This window comes from Balaenoptera ricei, chromosome 13, assembly GCF_028023285.1.
Source record: "Balaenoptera ricei isolate mBalRic1 chromosome 13, mBalRic1.hap2, whole genome shotgun sequence".
NCBI classification, from domain to species: domain Eukaryota; kingdom Metazoa; phylum Chordata; class Mammalia; order Artiodactyla; family Balaenopteridae; genus Balaenoptera; species Balaenoptera ricei.
This window is the reverse complement of record NC_082651.1, coordinates 81,417,451-81,439,538: the sequence shown is the minus strand read 5'-3', so window position 1 is coordinate 81,439,538 and position 22,088 is coordinate 81,417,451. Positions and strand designations below refer to the sequence as shown.

General features: G+C 45.8%; 1 protein-coding gene across 1 annotated transcript; it reads left to right on the top strand.

Annotated features, from left to right (window-relative positions):
• Positions 1–969: 969 nt before the first annotated feature.
• On the top strand, positions 970–20,925 carry GCKR (glucokinase regulator). Its single transcript, XM_059942615.1, is given in 21 exon segments — positions 970–1,029; positions 1,308–1,463; positions 1,626–1,694; positions 2,560–2,628; positions 3,013–3,086; positions 3,395–3,464; positions 3,684–3,737; positions 4,890–4,984; positions 7,796–7,880; positions 7,882–7,902; positions 9,165–9,283; positions 9,923–10,021; positions 10,254–10,351; positions 10,701–10,777; positions 11,164–11,209; positions 11,212–11,250; positions 11,448–11,551; positions 11,636–11,719; positions 17,279–17,424; positions 19,802–19,940; positions 20,755–20,925. Coding segments are annotated over 21 exon segments (1,875 nt in total).
• Positions 20,926–22,088: the final 1,163 nt, after the last annotated feature.

Genomic DNA, 22,088 nt, shown 5'->3' with positions numbered 1-22,088 from the left:
AGTGTGTATCTGTTACTCCCAAACTCCTAATTTATCCCTCCCCCCCACCTTTCCCCTTTGGTAACCATAAGTTTGTTTTCTATGTCTGTGAGTCTATTTCTGTTTTGTAAGTTCATTTGTGTCATTTTTTTAGATTCCACATATAAGTGATATCATATGATATCTGTCTTTCTCTGTCTGACTTACTTCACTTAGTATGATAAATTCCAGATGCAAATGACATTATTTCATTCATTTTAATATCAGCTTCTTAATGTATCTAATGAGATACTGTATGTGAAAATACATTGTTCAGTGTAAATAAATGTTAGCCAAACTTGTATTTAGGGCAGATACTTTGGTTTCTAATTCTCATTGCAGTATTTCTATTTCTGTGGCACTTTCCCCTGTAATATCCAGTTCAGTGCGTGCACCCCTGGGGCTCTGAAGCTTCTGTTGCCTTCCTTCTGAGAGGAAAGTGAAATGGTGCAAGTGGGACAGGGAGGACTGCATGTGCTGAGCATGTGATCAAGCCATGGCCCAGGTCCTCTGACCTCTGCTGACCCTGAGAACCCTGATCTCTGGCCTCCTGATGCATCCTGGTTCCAGAGCACTCGTGCCCAGGGATTCTTTTTGCCCTGGGCCTGGGTATTGTCCTTCCGGCCTCCAGGCTCTCCAGAGAAGAGGGCATTGTCCGAAGGGCAAGAGTAATGAAGACCTCGCGTCTTCCTCTTCGGGGACAACCAGAGGCTGGGGAGTCTGGGTGCCTGTAAAGAGGGACCTGGGGAGCCCCCATGGGGTGACCAGAGGGCTGGAGACCTAGTGTCCAGGAAAGGGTACAGGCAGAGGTGTGCAGAGAGGCCAGGGTACTTGGGTTAATCATCACCGTGGCTCAGCTAAGGCCCTGCCAACTGGAAGCAGAGTCAGTGTGACAGAAGGGGCTATGTGGCTGAAGAGGTAGGCACAACAGTGTGTCCACAGTGTCGGACCATGCCAGGCACAAAACGGTTTCAACATGTGATTGAGACCCCGGAGCCTGGCAAGTGGGAGGTGAGACCCTTTCTCCCTGTTGGCCTTCTGCGCTGATTCCTAGAATCGTGCCTCATCTGGACTTCCCTCCACCCTGGGTTTCTGCTTTCCCCCTCCTCCTTCCCAACTTCCTTCCTGATTTTCTTTCCTTGATAGGCCCAGAGTACCAAGTGCAGGCTAAATGTTTTGTGTGTGTGTGTGTGTGTGTCCCAACACTGTGCCTGCTGCCACACCCACCTCCAGTTCAGCAGACATGAATGAGGCTCCCTGCCATTGACCTTGTCCCCCCTTCCCTCTAGTTGTCTGGGTATGAGGCAGCCCTGCCCATCACAGAGAAGTCAAACCCACTGACCCGGGATCTGTACAAAGCAGATGCCGAGCAGATTGTTCGATTGCTGGGGCAATGTGATCCTGAGATCTTCCAGGAGGAGGGACAAGTCATGCCCACATGCCAGGTGACCCAGACCCATCCCCTGGACACTGCAAATAATGATGCCCACTCCAACCCCACCCCACCTCAACCTCTGCCCTCTCAGACCACGGTCTGAGAGCCCCTCCCCCACCCCCCCAAACCACTGTCCTTTTCTTGGCTGCTGATGCCTGCCTGTTGCCTCCAGTGACTCAACAGTGAGTCAACTCTGACCACCATGGTACAAGTGGCTGGAAAAGTTCAGGAAGTGCTGAAGGTACCAACTCTCCACCTGCTCCCTGCTTAAATTCGTGTTTCCCTCTACTTTTCTCTTTTCTTGGTCTCTATTTTTCCCTTTTATAGACTTTTACATCCTTATTGTCACTCTTACTAATCAATAGTAATTATAATAACTATTACTGCGTAATACTTTATAATTGACCATGTATTTCACACCCATTACCTTCACAAAAACCTGGAAAGTTGGTGTTGTTGTCTCCATTTTTTTTTTTGGATGGGAAAACAAATACTTAAGATAATCACAGTAGCTTGCCCAAATACACTCAGCTAATAATGGCCAGATAATGCTGATTCTTTCTATCTGTCTATGACAAAGCTGCTTTCAGTCCTTTCTGGAATAAGTAAGGGTTTTTTTTTTTTTTTTTTTTTTTTGGCTGTGTTGGGTCTTTGTTGCTGAGCACAAGCTTTCTCTAGTTGTGGCGAGTGGGAGTTACTCTTCGTTGTGGTGTGCAGGCTTCTCATTGCGGTGGCTTCTCTTGTTGTGGAGCATGGGCTCTATGCATGCGGGTTCAGGAGTTGTGGCTTGCGGGCTTAGTTGCCCCGCGGCATGTGGGATCTTCCTGGACCAGGGATCGAACCCGTGTCCCCTGCACTGGGAGGTGGATTCCTAACCACTGCGCCACGAGTGAAGTCCAGTAAGGGTTTGAATAAGTAGCTAAACCAGAGTTGGGGGTCAGACTGAAGTTTCTTTCTCAAGTCCAAGGTTCTTTCTTCTACACCATATTCTCTATGTTCTGTTCGCTTTGGGGATAAGAGGGGGGTTCTGTTACCAACCAAAAAGAGAATATGCTTCTCCCAACCTGAGCTGGGTCCTGGAGACCTAGGCATTTTTCTTTTCTCAGGAGCCTGAGGGAGGCGCTGGTGGGGCTGAGTGGAGGGGCACCTCTGGCAGGATGGCATTCCTCATGTCGGTGAGTACCTTGATCGCTGGTTTTGCTCTCTCTGCCTTCTTGGGGTGAACCTCAGGACCATAAAGCTCTTCATAGCTAAGCTCCTAGGTGGACCGCCTCCAGCTCCAGCTCTCTTTCTTCTCCAAAAGCTAGATCTCAACATGGAGTCCCATTTCTTCTGAGCCCATCTGAGCCCCACCAGTCTATTGCCAATGTCTCTACATCCCACACACCCCTAATCCATCATCTCCAAGCAGCATATTTAAGAGTCAGATTCCAAGCAGTACTGGCTTAAGCACTGACCTAAGAGAATCATTATACAGCCTCTACCCTCAAGGTGTTGAAAGTCCAAGATAACTGTTCCTTCCCTGTCATTACTACTTCATGTTCTCTCCGACTTTGCAGGTCTCCTTTAACCAGCTGATGATAGGTCTAGGACAGAAACCTCTTTACACCTACCTCATTGCAGGAGGTGACAGGTAAGCCAAGTTGGCCTATGAATATTTTGTTTGGCCTAACTAGTGTCTTTTAGAAACTGAATTTGAATGCTTTTAGGTGGAGATTGTGTCCGGTTTGCTTCCCACTTCACATACTTACGTTGCTTGACTAACCCTCATAGGTATTTAAGTTTTTCAACCCTACAGAGTGTTTATCATGGTGCCCAACAAATAGTAGGTGCCCATTCAGTGATAGTTTTCCCTTCATTTCCTTCTCTCAAAGCAGCCCTAATAAACCACAGGCTTCTGCTTCCCAAGCAGTGCCACTGACCTTGAGTCTGTCCTCTTAGGTCTGTGATGGCCTCTAGGGAGGGGACGGAAGATAGTGCCCTGGATGGGATCGAGGAACTGAAGAAGTCTGTATTTTCCACTGACACTCAACCACAGACCTCTGTCTGTTCCTTCTTGTGGGGACATCAAAGCCCCAACATCCAGCCAAAGCCCATCCCCTGCCTCCTCCCTGCCCCCTAACTCCCTTCCAGCCACCCCCACCCCATCCTGGCACTGACATCCCCACACAATATGTTTATACCCTAGAATCCTCTTGGTGGCACTACCTCACCCATCCTCCTCTCCTAGGTGGCTGCTGGGAAGAAGAGGGTGATTGTCATTGGCATTTCAGTGGGACTCTCTGTGAGTGTGAAGATGGGTTGGGTGGATCAATTTTATAGGAAGGCAGGGAGTAGGAGTGGAACAGCATGGAAGATAAATCAACAAGATTTATCTAGATTTAGCTAGAAAACGGAAAGGGCTTGTGTAAGGAATTTTGATTTTACTCTCACTAATTAGGATCCAGTTGCATGAATGTGGGACAAGGGGGAAGGGATCTTATCCAACAATAACTATGTACCCATCCATTCAACAACCAAAATAGATAGAGTAGTCCAGGGGTCAGCAAACTATGCTGGCAGGTCAATCCAGCTGCTCCCTGTTTTTGTCAATGAAGTTTTCCTGGAACTCAGCCATTTGTGTTTACATATTGTCCATGGCTCCTTTGACACTTCAATGGTAAGTTTGAGTCATTGGACAGAGATCATAGGGCCCACAAGCTTAAAATATTTGCTTTCTAGCTCTTTACAGAAAAAGCTGACCCTGGACTAGTCCCTTGCTACTTAAAGTGTGGTCCTTACACCAGCAACATCAGTATCACCTGGGATCTGTTAGAAATGCAGAATATCAGGCCTCCCCACACCAGACCTACTGAGTCTGAATCTGCATTTTAGCAAGATTCCCAGGTAGTTTGTTTGAGAAGCACTGGGCTAGATGACCCTGAGTTTCCTCTCAGCTGCGCAGCTCTGACTCTGACTCTCAGAATTCCCTGAGCAGGACCTGGACCCCAGCAAGGGCTAGATGTGGAATGAGGCACACAAGGAGAGCAGGACACTGACCTCATGGAGCTTACAGTTTACTTCTGTATTTTCAGACTTTACCACGCAGAAGATTTCCTTGGGAGAACCTGTTAGAAATGTAGGTCTAGGGAATTCCCTGGTGGTCCGGTGGTTAGGACTCAGCGCTTCCACTGTCAGGGTCCTGGGTTCAATCCCTGGTTGGGGAACTAAGATCCCATAAGCTGCACGGTGTGGTCGATAATAATAATAATAATAATTAATTTAAAAAAATGTAGGTCCATGGGCTCTCCCCTTCAAATTCAGATCCAGTAGATTTTAACTGGGCCCAGAATCGGCACTTAAACAAGCATGTGGGGTGGATTCTGATGTACGTGGGCCTCGGGCAGCACTAGAGTAACCCCCCTCATCGTACCCTCCTCTCTCACCCTACCACCAGGCTCCCTTTGTGGCAGGCCAGATGGACTACTGCACGGATAACCCAGCCGTCTTTTTGCCAGTCCTGATGGGTTTCAACCCAGTGAGCATGGCCAGGTGAGCCTTCTGTAATGAAAAGTCGTACGCAGACCTTCTGTAATGAAAGGTCATGGCCAGACCCCTGGGGGAGGCTGGGAGGGAACCTGTGAAAATCTACAGAACAGTCACAAAGGAGAGGGCAGGGCAAATATCCTCTTGTTCACCAAATCTCAGAATATTAAAGTAAATAAAGGTGCAAACGAAGCAACTGACAAAGGATTAATCTCCAAAATATACAGTCAGCTCATGCAGCTCAATATCAAAAAGACAAACAACCCAATCCAGAAATGGGCAGAAGATCTAAATAGACATTTCTCCAAAGAAGGTATACAGATTGCCAACAAACACATGAAAGGATGCTCAGCATCATTAATCATTAGAGGAATGCAAATGAAAACTACAATGAGGTGTCACCTCACACGGTCAGAATGGCCAGCATCAAAACATCTACAAACAATAAATGCTGGAGAGGGTGTGGAGAAAAGGGAACCGTCTTGCACTGTTGGTGGGAATGTAAATTGATACAGCCACTATGGAGAACAGTATGGAGGTTCCTTAAAAAACTAAAAATAGAACTACCATACGACCCAGCAATCCCACTACTGGGCATATACCCTGAGAAAACCATAATTCAAAAAGAGTCATGTACCACAATGTTCATTGCAGCTCTATTTACAATAGCCAGGACATGGAAGCAACCTAAGTGTCCATCAGCAGATGAATGGATAAAGAAGATGTGGCACGTATATACAATGGAATATTACTCAGCCATAAAAAGAAATGAAATTGAGTTATTTGTAGTGAGGTGGATGGACCTAGAGACTATCATACAGAGTGAAGTAAGCCAGAAAGAGAAAAACAGATACTGTATGCTAACACATATATATAGAATCTAAAAAAAAAAAAGTGGTTCTGAAGAACCTAGGGGCAGGACAGGAATAAAGACGCAGACGTAGAGAATGGACTTGAGGACACGGGGAGGGGGAAGGGTAATCTGGGACGAAGTGAGAGAGTGGCATGGACATATATACACTACCAAATATAAAATAGATAGCTAGTGGGAAGCAGCTGCATAGCACAGGGAGATCAGCTCGGTGCTTTGTGTCCACCTAGAGGGGTGGGATAGAGGGTGGGAGGGAGACGCAAGAGGGAGGAGATATGGGGATATATGTTTATGTATAGCTGATTCACTTTGTTATACAGCAGAAACTAACACACCATTGTAAAGCAATTGTACTCCAATAAAGATGTTAAAAAAAATAAATAAAGGGTGTTCCTAAGCTTAGGAGGTTTTTTGTTTGTTGGTTAATTTGCTTATTCTCTCATTTCAGAAAGGATTGAAGGCAGCTTATAAAGGATACATAAAATATAAGGAAGCATACATTTAAAACAGGGAATGAAGAGGCAAGGAAAACATGGGTCAGAGGATAGAGTGGGCTCAAGAAAATGCATACCACAAAGATCTGTGCTTTCATCTGAGGTGGGTCCCAAGCATCTTTTCAAAGAAGGAATAGTGGGTGCTGACTGGCCTCCTAGTCTCCTTTGCCTAGCTCCCTTAATTTAGGCCCTTTCTCCTTCATGCCAGGAGCCCCTTTGGTCCCCTCTGGCTACTCACATCTCCCCCCCTGTTCCCCTTTCCTGAAATCCCTGTGCCTCCAAGTCACCTCCCTCTTATTCTCTGTCTAAATGGACACTTCGATCTCAAAGAGGGCCAGCATATATTTTTAAAATTTTTTATTGGAGTAGAGTTGATTTACAATGTTGTGTTATGAAGGCCAGCATATTAAACCAACAATGCTCAGGTGTGATTCTGTGGAAGCACTGCCTTGGGAGTGTTAATAAGAAAGATTCTTGTATGAGAGGTCTGATGTTGTAGGTTTGAGGTAAGGCCCTGAAATATCTAATTTTTGGAAGCATCCTTGGAGATTCTGATGCACAGCCAAGCTGGGGAAACTCTGCTAAATAAACCATTGGAGGGGGCCACCCAATGAAGCTGAGGGCTTCCTGTCACTGGAGGTATTTCAGCGAAGGCTTGTTGATTACCCAAGAGCAGCTTTGTGTATTTAATGGTGGTCTTGGGGAGAGGGACAGCTGAGTTCTGAGAGACTTTTTCAGCTCCCAGATTCCAGGCATGTAGTGTAATTCATACGAAGGTATAAATGATCTCTTTTAATGGAGGGCTTTCCTCACCAAAAATGTATCTGCTGCAGTGGATGCTAATTTCAGGGACTGTGACTAAGTGAAATGAAGGATTTCAAACAACGTAGGCGTGGAGACCTTCCAGCTGTTCCTTAAATCAGTGGCTCCCAAACTTGGCTGATCTTCAGAGTCATCTGGGAAGCTTTTTAAAAATACAGATTCGGGGGCTCCACTCCAGAACTACTGAAGCAGACTCTCAGAGTGGGTGTGGAAACCAGAAATGGGTAGTTATTTTAAAAAAGCAAACCTCCCCAGATGATTTTGATGACCCGCCAAGTCTGGGGATCTCAGTTTTCAACCACACAATAAACACTGTCGCCTCTCTCTGCAGAGGAGACGTGGCAATAGGACCTGTGCAAGAACCAGGACACAAGAAAGTTCTGGTCTCAGGCTGGAACTTTTTACTTGAGTGTTGGCTTTGCTCTGGGCTTAAATTGCTGAATGTTTTATTAACCCTCATCCTTGGGGTTCAGGAACACAGTGCCCCTATGAGCATCAAAGCACGTCTCTCTAGGAAATTGTTGACCTCTGACCCCAATCTCAATGTGGTATTTGGTTCCAACTCTCATCTGAGGCCCTTCCTTTAGATCCTCACACATGATCCCCCCTCTGTCTCTCTTTGGGCCCCAGGAATGACCCCATTGAAGACTGGAGTTCAACATTTCGAGAAATAGCAGAGCAGATGCAGAAACTGCCAGAGAAAACAGAAAGCTTCTGTGCTCAATCCAGCAACTGGGGTGAGACCTGCCCCCACCGCTACCCCTCACACCCACCTCTGGATGGCTTGCCACTTAGGGCCTCTGATTTTAGGTTTTGTTACATCATGTCTAAATTCCTGGTGTTGTGTATCTACTAAAATGTTGTAAATCAAATCCTGTTTTCTCGTTTCGTTTTTCACCTTAAGATGTTTTATTTCCATTCTGACCCTGTCTCTTAAATCAGTAATCATTAAACACCTAAATGGTCTAGGGCAGTTTCTATTTAAAGAAGCTCTTTTGCGTCTGTGTGTAGAAAGTATTGCTTTATGTCTCTTTTATATGTTTCAATTTCAAATATGGGCTTTTAAAAGAAAAGGGGATGCAGTTTCATTCTTCTGCCTAAGACTCTCCAAAACTGGTGTGGGCCTTCTAAGCCTCCAGTGCTCCTGTTCCTTCTTTCTCTGGATTGTGGTTGCATCTCGCTAGCATCATCTGCCCTTCCTTTGACCTTACAAGGGCCTTAACCAAATCCCTGCCCTGCCCCACTCTGCCAGGGATGGGCACATCTGTGACATTCTCCTTGATCTTCCTTTTGCAAGATAGGAAGGCAGGAATTCCACATTACACACAAGTTCTGCATCTTTCATCTCCCAGATGCTCATCTCTCCTCTTCTCTGCAATTATTTACTTTTAATCTCCTTTTCTCAGACAATGCTTTTATCATTCTTTTTGCTGTAATCTCTTTATCTTTTTGGTGTGTCATACTACATATCTGTACGTTACAATCAATGGCTGCTTCACTGGTCTGTCCAAGGAACATGAAATGTAGTGTTTGGATTAAAAACTGTTATTTAAAAAGTGGGGGATGGAGGAGGGAGAAAGTACTTGGAAAACAAAAACAAAAACGAAAACAAAACCTCTCTGAAAAACCCTTATCCCCAGCTAACAGGACACTCAATTATTCTGGCTTCCTCTCCAGAGTCCTGAATGTACCATAGAAATGACCAAAAGTGGCCCTTTCCCTCTTCTCTTCTTCTCTTCTTTTCTCTGTCCTTCCCTTCCCTTCCCTTCCCTTCCCTTCCCTTCCCTTCCCTCCTCTCCTCTCAGTTAAGCCCTCAACCAGCACTCCTCCTCACAGCACACTGGGGGCCACGAGTCCTACAAATGCCTGCCCAGTGGCCACTAACCAGAGCGCATGTCCAAGAGTCACTAACCAGATTGCATGCACAGTGGTCACTAACTAGTAAACTCCAGGACCTTCCTTCCTCTCCCAGTTTCTCCTGGGTGTCATCACTCTGCAGCCTGAGGGCCTCAATGGCTCCTCCCGGATAAAAGGTGGAAGTGCCACCAAGATCCTGCTGGAAACCCTGTTACTGGCAGCTCACAAGACTGCGGACTGGAGCATCGCAGCATCTCCGAGGTAAGGAGGATCTGGACCAGAGAGAGATCAGAGTCAGGCAGTGGGTGGGAGGGTGCAGGCAGGGGAATGGCAGATCCAGATCTGGAGGGTGCGCTGGTAGCAGCAAGACTGTGGCCCTGCCGTTCCTTCCCTGGGAAAGGAACTGGCAGGGGGACGCCACTGTTCCCATCACACAGTCACAGAGTCTGGCTTGTTTCCGATGGACCCTGGGTTCCTCAGGTCCAGACCTGATCCCTGTGCACACCTGGGACATCCAAAGCTAACCTAGCTTCCTAGAGTCTTTGATGTGGGGGTGGTCCAGGCCGTGCAGGGTAGAGGTCATCCTGCTGTGGGCCTGCTTCCCTCACCAGGGTCTCTCGCCTAGCTTCCACATCACTCACTTACCCCCTCATCAACTTTCTGATCCCACCCTCCTCCCAGTGCTCTGGATGCCCTGTTCTCCTCTCTGCTCTTTAGTCTTCTTCCCGCTGAAGCCCTCTCTGCCCCTGTTGAATGCAGTCTGGCTCTACTTACCGCTCCCCCACCAGGGACCAGCAGAACTTAGTTTCAAGGGAATTGTGCCTTCCCCAGGGCGGGAGGGACTCAGGCTTTCTGAGGGGGCACTGGGCCTGCCCTGGGAGCTGGTGGACTTTCTCCCAGATGCCTTCTGGAAATCCTGCAGACATCTGAGTGGGCTCATCAGGTGACCTAGAGTCAAAGCCCCAAGATCGCCGCCCTGATGAAGCAAGTCAGCACCGGGTGTGTAGATGCGTATTTGGAGGGGGGAAGCGGCCTGGATGGGGAATGTCCTGAGAGCAGGGGAGACTCTACGAGACATGATAACATGGGGAGGGTAGCGGGTCTGCGTGTTGGAGGGTCAGGGTAGGCTTTTGGTTCGTTTACTCCTGTGCTCTTCTGCGTGTGTCTTTCTCTGATCTCTGGATTTTTTTCACTGTGATCTCTCATGGCCTGACCTCTGACCCATTCTCAGCCTGGAGAAAAAAGGCTGAGTAGACCTGGTTGGCTGGCAGACCCTGGGCATCATTGCCATCATGGATGGAGTAGAGTGCATCCACACCTTTGGTGCTGGTGGGACCCCAGTGTTGACTTACTTCCCGATTCCTCCTGATCCAAACCAACTGGTCTGCTCTCCAAATTCTTTCCTACTCCCAACCCACGGAGGGTCCTCATTCAATGTCCATCCTGCCCTATCTAGATAGGCATTTCAGTCAAATGCTCCTTCCTTTGAGCCCTCACTCAGTCCTTGATCCCTCAGCTCCCAGCCCCGTGCTTAGCTATGGCCTCCCAAGTGTGTTACTGCTTACCCTGCACCCCACTTGCCACTTTCCTCCCAGCCCCACTGACACCTCCCCAGGCCTAGAACCTTCCTCTCCTTTGAAGCCCATCCCTCCTCTCTCCCTGTCCTTAACCTTCCCAGATTTCCAAGATGTCCATGGCTTTCTCATTGGTGATCACAGTGACATGTTTAACCAGAAGGCTGAGCTCATCAACCAGGTGGGAAGATGATGGGACTTGGGGAAGTTGGGAAGATAACTGGTGTGCAGAGGGTGGGAGAAAAGAGGAAGGTGGAAACAGGTAAGGGAGTACAATGAGATTCCCTTCTAGAGAGGGAATATGGGTTAAAGGTCATGAGGCTTTGAGGCAGCACAGGAACAGTGTGGAAAGCTCTGGATTCACTCCCCAAACCTGGCTCTGGTCCAGTACTCTTCCGTCAGCATGCTGCATTATCTTGGGCAAAACACTTTACCTCTTTGAATCTTGGTTTTTACATCTGTAGATAAAAGCTCTGCATTAGATGTCCTCTAAGGGCCTCTTTGGTCTTCAAGTCTATATGCTGGAGTTTTCCATGGGAAGGACTCTCTCCTCTTTTTCTGCCCCAGGGTGCCCATTTCTCCTTCTCCCAGGAAGACTTCTTGACTTCCATCCTGCAGAAATTGACACTGTGGTCTTCATTTTTACCCTGGATGGTGAGAGGGATGATGGGAGTGGTGGGGTGAGGGGATGGAGGCAGCAGAGTGACTCAGAGGAACTATCACTTCTCTGGGTCTTAGGGCACCTGCTCAGAGGGAGGGACGGGAGTGTGTGTCCTGACTGGACCCCAGGGGAGGAGAAAGAACAGCTGAAGAGCCAGGCTTTCCACTCTGATGCCCTCCCCCTCTCCTAGACAACCTCAAGGAGGTGCAGATGCTCGTGGAGCAGGTGAAAGAGAAGACCTCCAACATCCAGGCCTTGGCACACAGCACTGTGCGGCAGTCTCTGCCGGAGAGGGTCCAGCCTTGAGGAGGGGACCCGGGGCAGCAGTTACAGCCAGGGCTTCCTGGAGATGCCGTTCCTGCTCCTCTCTCTCTGCAGACCCCTCTGAAGAAGCTCTTTCCCTCCATCATCAGCATCACGTGGCCACTGCTTTTCTTCGAATATGACGGGGAATTCATCCAGGTATGGGGAATGAGGAGGTAATATCTGCAGTGAGGGGCACAGAGGAGGAGGGATTCCAGGAATTAGAAAACCCAGGGCCGGAGGGTAGAAAGCTTTGTCTGACTTTCACCAAACCAGCTGGGCAAGTTCTTGTGTTACCAGGTCACTAGTCAGAGTTTCCTAGTCAATGGGCTACTGCATTCAGTTATCTCGAGAAATATGCAAAAGTACAGGATAGGTCGCCAATCACCTGACAGATACTCATTTGTCCTTTGTCACAAGTTAATTGTCGACACTATAGTCATCCTCACTGTCCAAAAGCCTTTAAGACATATTTTTTTGCAAGATGTCCTATGCTGAGTTCACTGCAGATAATAGTACACTGATACAGTCCCTGCTTACTAATGAAATTATGATCCAGTACAAGCATTGCTAATAACCGTAGAAGTAATGATCACTTTGGGTGCACTTTGCAGTTTAGAGTTTGGAGTGGGCAGCAGGACGTCTGGATGCCAGTTCAGTTCTGCTTCGTGGCCGAAGAAAGAAAGCAGATTTACACATCTCTGGTTCTCAGTTTTCTCACACGACAGCCCTCCATCCTCCATGGGGCGGAACCAGGCCCCTGAAGGGTTGCCCTGGAGAGATGTGGCCTCATCCATTATTCAAACTACTTCCTCCAGGAAGCTCCCCAACTTAACCAGACAACAGCTTGGCATGCTCCTTACCTGCCCTCAGAACTCAATGGAGTTCTCCTCTCCTCTCCCCCTGAACAGGGGATCCACGCTCCTTTCAATGTGTATCTTTGTCTTTCCTTCCAAATGGTGTTCATTGGTCATATCCCTACTTCTTTTGGCATGCTTTCCACATTCATTGTCGCCTTTGAGATTTCACATCTTCTAAGAAGTCTCTTCCAATGAAACCCACAACGTCTAGACCCCTCCTTTATGTTAATATACCCCATCATATTTATAGGTTCCATTGTATAGTCATAATACCTAATACACAGAGGCCCTTGCACTTTACACAATATTTCATGTATATTATCTCAGTTCTCTGAACAATCTCCTAAGGAATGTATGTTTAGTGTCCCCATTGCCCGGATGAGGAAGATGAAATTAAGAGATTAAGGGATTTTAATAATGACCACACAGATAAGACAGGAGTCAGGATTTGAACTCAGGTTTTGGGACTCTAAATCCACGGTTTATTTCACCATACAAGATAAATTTCAGCCATATTCATGAGTTGAGCCCGATCCATTTATTCATTCATTCAACAAATATTTTTAGAGTACCTGTCACATGCCAGGTACTATCCCAGGGATAGGGGATATAGCAGAGAATGATAATCTGTGATATTTTAAAGAACTGTATTTTTAAAGAAAATTGTAATTACAATAGCAATACATTTTTTTATTGTCATAGCTTTAGAAAATACAGAAATCAAAAAAAGGAAAAAAATCATCCATAATCTACCTTCTTCCAAAAAAACCCAAAACAAAACAAAAACCACTCAGACAAATTTTGAGACTGTCCCTCTACTTTTTTATGCATATGTAAATATAGTTATATAAAAACAAGATCATACTTGACATGCTGTTTTTAACTTGCTTCTCTTTATTTAAAATTATGAACACCTTTCTGTACTAATATATCTACATCATCATTTTTAATGTCATGTGTTCCACGGTATGTGGACTGTAATTTGTTTACTCTAGCCCCAGTTGTCAAACACTGTAGTTTCAATATTATGGCTTTTATTAAAATGCTGCACAGAATATTCTTATACACACATTTGACTCTTTCATTAGGATAAACATCCAAAAGTGGAATCACTGGGTCAAAGGGTGTTTAAAATTTTAAGGTTTTTGATGCATGTGGTTACCTCCGAAGAGGTTTGTAAACAAAGTGTAAAATTGGTTGTTCCCCACAACCTTAAAATACTGGGTAACATTGTTCTTTTTAATCTTCGCTAATCAGCAAAGGAAAAAAAGTGAAACAAAACGAAAGGCATTTCCGTGGTAATTTATATTTAATTACTATGGAGATTGGCTCCTTAAAGATATATATTCGCCATTGAATTTTTATTTTTTTAAAGCTGAAATCTTGAGTGTTACATCTATTTTTTTTTTTTTAATTTTGGGTTTATTTATTTATTTATTTATTTATTTACTTATGGCTGTGTTGGGTCTTCGTTTCTGTGCGAGGGCTTTCTCTAGTTGCGGCAAGTGGGGGCCACTCTTCATCGCAGTGCGCGGGCCTCTCACTATCGCGGCCTCCCTTGTTGTGGAGCACAGGCTCCAGACGCGCAGGCTCAGTAGTTGTGGCTCACGGGCCCAGCTGCTCCGCGGCATGTGGGATCTTCCCAGACCAGGGCTCGAACCCGTGTTCCCTGCATTAGCAGGCAGACTCTCAACCACTGCGCCACCAGGGAAGCCCTGAATTTTTTTCTTTATTATACTGCTTCTTCATATCTTTTGGGCATATTCACCCATTCTTTTTTTTAATAAATTTATTTTATTTATTTATTTTTGGCTGCACTGTGTCTGTGTTGCTGTGCAGGCTTTCTCTAGTTGCAGTGAGCGGGGGCTACTCTTTGTTGCGGTGCGCGGGCTTCTCATTGCAGTGGCTTCTCTTGTTGCGGAGCATGGGCTCTAGGCATGCGGGCTTCAGTAGTTGCGGCTCGCAGCCTCTAGAGCGCAGGCCTATAGAACTCTTCCTCATTATTTTTCACATTCGGGTGTGCTCACACATTTGCGAGGGTTATTCGGGCAGTCTCTTACGTAGGGCATTTGAACTGTGTGTTCATGTAAATACATGAAATACACTCATTTTCTAATGGTATTGTGGTCTTGATGATCCCTTGATTTTGAGTTCTTTATAAATTAGTCCTTTATTTCTGCTATACAGTTGACAATTGAACAAGGTGGGGGGTTAGGGACACTGATCCTCTGCACAGTGGAAAATGGTGTAACTTATGGTTGACCCTCTGTATCCGTGGTTCCTCCCTATCCACATTCCTGGGATAGGATCATTGTAGTACTGTACTATTTCCTATTGAAAAAAATCTGCATATAAGTGGACCCTTGTAGTTCAAACCCGTGTTGTTCAAGGGTCAACTATATATTACATTTTCTTTGGGTTTTAACCATGCTAAAGTCTTTGCTTTAATTTTTCTGAGATAGAACTTATCAATCTTTAATTGAATTTGGATCTTGATGAATAGAAAGCTCCCCTCATGCCACACCCACCCCCAGATTGTAAAGGAACTCCATATGTGTTTTCTTTTAGTACATGTTTTCTTCTAGTGAAAGTGGTCTTTCTCTTGCTCTCTTTTTTTTTAAACCATTTTTTAAATAGTTAATTTACAATGTTCTGTTAGTTTCAGGTGTACAGCAAAGTGATTAAGTTATATATATATATTCCTTTTCAGATTCTTTTCCATTATAGGTTATTATAAGATATTGAATATAGTTCCCTGTGCTATACAGTAGGTCCCTGTTGTTTATTTTATATATAGTAATGTGTAAGTGTTAATTCCAAACTATCATTAAGAGTTTATTCTTGTGTATAGGGTGAGGTATGGACCCAATTTTATATTTTTCTAAATGACTATCCAATTATCCCAATATATATTTAAAGTTCATCTTTTCCTGAGTGATTTGAGATGCTACCTGTATCAGATACTCAGTTCCCACGTGTACTGGTTTATTTCTGGACTTTCTTTCTGTCTATTGATGTGCTGGTACCATACTGTTTAATTATAGATGCTTTATGGTAAATTTAATGTCTGATAGAGTTAGTCCTCCCTTCAACACTCTTCTATAGAATTGCTGCCCTTTTTCCACATGAACTTTAAAATGAACGTGTCTAGCTTCAAATTACGTAAAAATTAAAGTATTTTTTTGTTAGTGGTAGTTAATGGTATAAGTGGTTGGTGATATAAATGGTTAATGATATAACCCAGATTTGATTGATCTCTCCCCCACAGGGCAGTCTGACATGCAGCCTATAGCATCAGTACTGCATACTGGCCAGCTTCATTCTGATCGGTCAGATTTCTATTCTTATACTCAGTGTCTTTGTCGATCACTTGTTAAGTATTTTCAGTATACACCCTGCTAGGGGTTTGTGTGACCAGCTATTTATAGAGTTGCAGAATAAGGAGGCAGAAGTAGTAGCCTGTTTCCTCAGCCTGGCTAGGACCAAATACTTAACCCCCTCAATTCCTTTACTGGACTCCTGTTGCCCTCAAAGTTTGGTAATAGATATTATAAGTGCAAGATATGAGGGTCAAGAACAGGTGGTAGTTATTTCCAGAGTACCACGTGTTTGTACAACATTTCAGTTTTCATGGTGCTTTCACATCCATTATCTCATTCATCCAGGAAATGATCGTGGCAAAGTAGGAAGTGCCCTCATCACTAAATCAGGAGACCTGGATTTAGGTCCTGATTCTACGTCTCACTATCAAGTTTACTTCTGACCTCTAGTTTCCACATACGTAGAAACAGGGATAGAAAAAACCTATTTCATAGGGTTGTTATAAGGATTAAATTGAATTAATTTTTCAACAAACATGTATTGATCAGTAATCATGTGTCAGCCATTATCAAAAAGACTGGGGCTCTGGAGCAAAATAAGACACCATCTCTGCTCTCAAGGAGTCTTTAGTGTAGTGGAATGAATCCCAGGATTTCCACTTCTCCCCTGTCTGGTACCTGAGTAACAAGAGGAAAGTGCTGGTAAGAGCAAAATCCTGGGCTTCCCTGGTGGCGCAGTGGTTGAGAATCTGCCTGCCAATGCAGGGGACACGGGTTCGAGCCCTGGTCTGGGAAGATCCCACATGCCGCAGAGCAGCTGGGCCCGTGAGCCACAATTACTGAGCCTGTGCTTCTGGAGCCTGTGCTCCGCAACAAGGGAGGCCGCGATAGTGAGAGGCCCGCGCACCGCGATGAAGACTGGCCCCCGCTCTCCGCAACTAGAGAAAGCCCTCGCACAGAAATGAAGACCCAACACAGCCATAAATAAATTTAAAAATGGTCCACATCAAAAAAATCTTAAAAAAAAAAAAAAAAAAGGAGCAAAATCCTACTGTGGAAGGACTCAGGGAAGATATCTGTCTACCAAGGGTCAAAAACACAAATATGTGGGGAATTCCCTGGTGGTCCAGTGGTTAGGACTCAGCCCGGGTTCAATCCTTGGTTGGGGAACTAAGATCCTGCAAGCTGTGCAGAACGACCGAAAAAAAAAAAAAAAAAAAAAAAAAAAAAGAAAAGAAAAGAAAGAAAGAAAGAAAAACCCACAAATATGTGAAGCTGCCAGGTTTGCCTGGAATGGCCCTGGCTGATGGAGCAAATTATGTCTACTTTTTTTGGGGGGGGCCATGCTGAGCAGCATGTGGGCTCAGACCCATGCCCCCTCCATTGGAAGCATGCACCCTTAACCACTGGACTGCCGGGGAAGTCCTTATGTCTGCATTTTTTGATCCCTGGATTCCTGTCAGATAATAAGGCCCTGTTCACCCTGCTGCTCTAATGTCCCCTAATTTTCAATATCCCCATGTGTCTGCCCTATTTAGAAGTTCCAGCATGAGCTAAGCGCCAAGTGGGTGCTGAATACAGTGAGTACAGGGGCCCATGTGCTTCTTGGGAAGATCCTCCAAAACCACATGTTGGACCTCCACATTTGCAACTCCAAGCTCTTCTGGCGGGCTCTGGCCACTCTGCACCTAGGACATGACGGGATGGGGCTGGGTGGGGCCTGGCTTCAATGCCCAGGCTGCCATAGGAGGGCGTATTTCAGAGGTATGTAGATGTGTAGGGGTAAGGGCTGACTTTTCTCTTGTGCCTCTCCTCCTCCTTCTGTCAGGCCCAGCCTCTCCTCTAAGAAGTATATGTGCACACGTGGGTGCGTGTTTGTGCAATTATAACTATTAGGCAAGATTCTTTCAGTTACACATATGTGTGACAGAAGTCCAATTTGTACTGTTTTAACTAAGCAAGGCAAATGATTGGTTCATGTAACTGAACAGTCCCAGGGTAGCTAGATCCAGAAACGCAAAATGACATGCTCCAGAACTTTCAGCCCTTAGCTCTGCTTTCCTCTGTGTTGCTCTCATTCTCAGGAAGATTTTCTCCACTAGGTGGCAAACTGGCCACCAGCAGTGGCAGCCTAACATCCTACCAATTTAGCAACTCTGGCGGAAGGAGAGTTTATCTGTCCCTGCGATTCCTGCAAATACCTGGGGGAGGGTCCTCATTGGTTTGTCTTGGGTCACATGCCCATCCCTGAGCCAATCACTGTTCTCCAGGGGAAAGCAGCCCTCTGCCCAGGCCTGGGTCACCCATGCTCTCCCTTTAAGATGGCAATGGAGGAAGGGGCATGAAGTGAGCCTCAATCAAACAGTGTGGCCTGAGAATGGGGAAGCAATAATTCCCCAGAGGAAAATCAAGGTGCTGATACCAGGAGGGGGAGGCATGGATGCTGAGCACATAGCACAAGAGATGGTCCTGAAAGTAGGGTTGCTATAGATGTAGCAAAGAAAAATATAGGACCCTGGTTAAATTTGAATTTCAGAGAAATAAAGAATAATTTTTTAGTATAAGTATATCCCATGCAATATTTGAGACATACTTATACTAATTTTTAAAAATTATCCATCTGAAATTCCATTTAACTGGGTATCCAATATTTTTATTTGCTAAATCTGGCAACTCTACGTGAAAGGAGCCAATGAATGGGCATTTAGTGAGCAGCCACCAGGGCCCAAAAACAACCTTCTCGAACGAGTAAAAACAACCAACCAACTGGGAAAAAAAATCCTTTATGCTTTTCTAGTTCCTGGAGTTGGGGCAGGTAGGGGAAGCCAGAGCTACCTATGATCCAGTCCTTGCCATCCCAGAGTGGCCCATCTAATGGAGGAGAGACAAAACCAACACTTGAAACAGAGAACAATTAAGTGTCAAATTGCATGATCCTTACTGAAGTCCAATAGAACATGAAAGAAGGTAGGATCTATGCACTATAGCAAAGCAGAAGACTTCATGGAAGAGGTGATGTTTGAGCTAGGCCTACTGGTTATGGCTTGGAGGGGTGAAGGACAGAAAGGCACTTTTGTTAGAAGGAATATTAGCCAAGGCCCAGAGGGGGGCTAGGCATGATATGTGAGGGACACAGGTCTGGAGTCATTTTACAGAGTGGTGAGGGAGCAGGAAGGGGAGAAACTGTGGAAGAATAAAAGGCAGACAGGAATTTGGACTTGCCAAACATAGCTAGATCTGTGCTGTCCAAGATGGTAGCCACCAGTCACATGTGGCTATAGAGCACTTGAACTGAACTGAGCTCCAAATTTTATTTAAAAAGTGAAGCATGTAAATTTTCATTAAATGCAACTTTATTCTTTTGGTAGGACTACATTTCAATTTTGCATTGAAATTCAGCACTTGAATTGAAATGTGCTGTAATTGTAAAATACAATCTGGATTTCAAAGACATGGTACAAAAATATTGTAAAATATGTCACTAATAATTTTTAATACTGTATTTTTAATACAAATTTTTAATACTGTTGACATGTTGAAATGATATTTTGGATATATTGGATGAAATAAAACATGACCAAAATTTATTTCACCTGTTTCTTTTTTAATGCTGTGCTAGAAAATTTTAAATTACATATGTGACTCATTATATTTCTATTGGACAGTGCTGAGCTAGATAGAGAGGAAAAGGGTGGTGAAAAAAATAGAAGCAGTGTTTGCAGATGAACTGTCTTACAGCAGTATAAAGGATGGATGTGGTTAGGGAGGAAACCAGAGGGAATGAGTTCAGTTTAAGATGACTAACCTTTGGGATTGCAGGGACATGGCCAAAAATACGACCAATTTGCCATTAATTCTCCAGTGTAACCCAGCCAATCAAGGCCCAACACCAATCCTTTTACCCCAGTTTTCCTTTACAGCTGGGGATTGTGAGTTTGGGATTGCCTACAGGGACGAATTCTCTACAGCTGGTCTTCGAGATCCCATACTCCCACTCTCTCTTGACCCCATTCTCAGCTCCCATGGCTTTCTAGCCCAGCATGGACATTACTATTTCTTCCACAGCGGTTCTAGGGACAGCCCAAGGTTCGATGCATCGAGAGCCTCCTCCAGGTGATCCACTTCCCTCAGCCACTGTTGGATGATATTCGAGCAGCTCCCATCTCCTTCCACGTCCAGGTTGCACATGTGAAGGAACAGGTAACTCGCGAGCTGCTAGTCATCTAGCAAACACTGACTGAGTACTTACGATGTGTCAGGAACTTGTCTCAGCACTGAGTTTACAAAGTTCAGTGACACTCTGCAAGGAGCTCCCCCTGTTCATGGAGGAGACATGATTGTGAAAAGTAGTCAGAGAAGTGTGAAAAAGGTACTACAGGGGTGTCGAAAAGGAGTCTTCAGTTTTACCTAGGAGGGGAGTCAGGAAAGAGTGGGAGACCTGGGTCACGAACCAGTCTTGATGAATAGGAGTTTTCTGGGTCAGGATGAAGGCTTCTCTCTGCTCTTGACTCACCTCATTCCAATTTCTGGTCTTTGAAAACTCTCTTCTATTCTTTTTTTTTTTTTTTAATTTTATTTATTTATTTTTGGCTGCATTGGGTTTTCGTTGCTGAACGCAGGTTTTCTCTAGTTGCGGCGAGCGGGGGCTACTCTTCGTTGCGGTGCGCGAGCTTCTCATCGTGGTGGCTTCTCCTGTTGTGGAGCACGGGCTCTAGGCGCGCAGGCTTCAGTAGTTGTGGCTCACGGGCTCCAGAGCGCAGGCTCGGTAGTTGTGGCGCACGGGCTTAGTTGCTCCGCGGCGTGTGGGCTTCCGGGACCAGGGCTTGAGCCAGTGTCCCCTGCATTGGCAGGCAGATTCTTAACCACTGCCCCACCAGGGAAGCCCCTCCCTTCTATTCTTGCATCCAACCTGGTATCTTCTGACTCCCACACTGAATGCTCTAGCTCCTCCAGGGTTCTTCCTCAGACGGCCTCACTTTCTCAGGCTTCAGTTCTCACTGCCTCTTCCCCACAGGTGATCCCCATAGCCTTGCTGAGCCTCCTATTCCGGTGCTCCGTCCCTGAGACCCAGGCATACCTGGCTGCAGCTCCCTCTGTCCGTGAGGCTGTCAGGAGCGCCCGCACCCGGCCAGGTCGGAAGCGCAACGCGGACCTCTTGGAGACCCTAGTTCGGGCTGTGCCGTGAACTGGTGTTTCTGGGCGCGTGGAGGGGGCCAGCCCACCCCACGGGGACTTGTTGGGTCAGCAGCACGTGAGGTGGGAGGAGAGGCCCAGTCTCCAGGAGCACCAGCCGCCCAGGCTGGGGAGACAGCGTCTCTCTCCTCTGGGGAGATCTTGCTGTTCACCCAGTGGTATCCACTTTCCCTGGCATATTCTGATTTCAGAAATAAAACTGAATGTCTTGTTTCGAAATCTACTGAGATCAGAGTCAATAGATCAGAGGTGGAACAAGATGAGTGGCATGGGTCGGTCCCAACAGCAGTTTTGTTTCTTTATGTCTCCACCTGCTTCCCAACTCCATTTCAGTGGTCACTGACCCAAACCTTATTCCAGCTTCTTTATATCCCCCCATCTCCAACACGTAGGTGCACACGTGCACGCACACACACATACTTCACTCCTACAAAGAATCACACAAGCAAGGAGAGGTGGGAACTTAGATAATTCCAAGGAAAGAGGGAAGAAGTTGTGTCCCCAACATAGGACACCCAGAAAATAACAATCCCAATTAGGCATGACAGGATCCTCATCACTAGAATGAATGCTACATCCACACACTGGACCATAAAGTGAGTGTTGCATCCCTACCCAGTGTTTGTAAAGGGAACATAAGGAACTCTGAGGGTGCCAGAGTGGGACCCAACACACACTAGAGACCCCACTCTGAACATTTTAGACCTCAGCTGTCACCTGTTTTGACAAATCAAAGGCACCCTCGCTCATCCCAGACCCATGCCAGCTCTTCAGTGCCTATGACTGTGACCATGGTAGTAGAGAGCTGGCTCCCCCTTGTGGTCAAGAAGTACCTAGGTAATAGACATTCAGGAACTCTCTGGGGACAAAACCTCCCTGAAGCTCACTTGAACCTTTCTGCAGGAGGGTGATTGCTAAGGAGCCAAATAGATTTCAGTTTTATGAAGATAGAGTATTCAGTCTTTTAAAGACAGCCACAAGTTACCTCTCTATATCTGTGGGCCTCCAGCCTCTGTCTGAACTCTCTTTTCCTGTTCTATTGATATATCTACATTTACTTTGCTACCTTAGGTCTTTAACCAATGCCCCTTTCCTCAACACCATTCCCATAGTGCCTTCTGACTGCCATCGATTTGGTTTTTATCCTCCACAGAC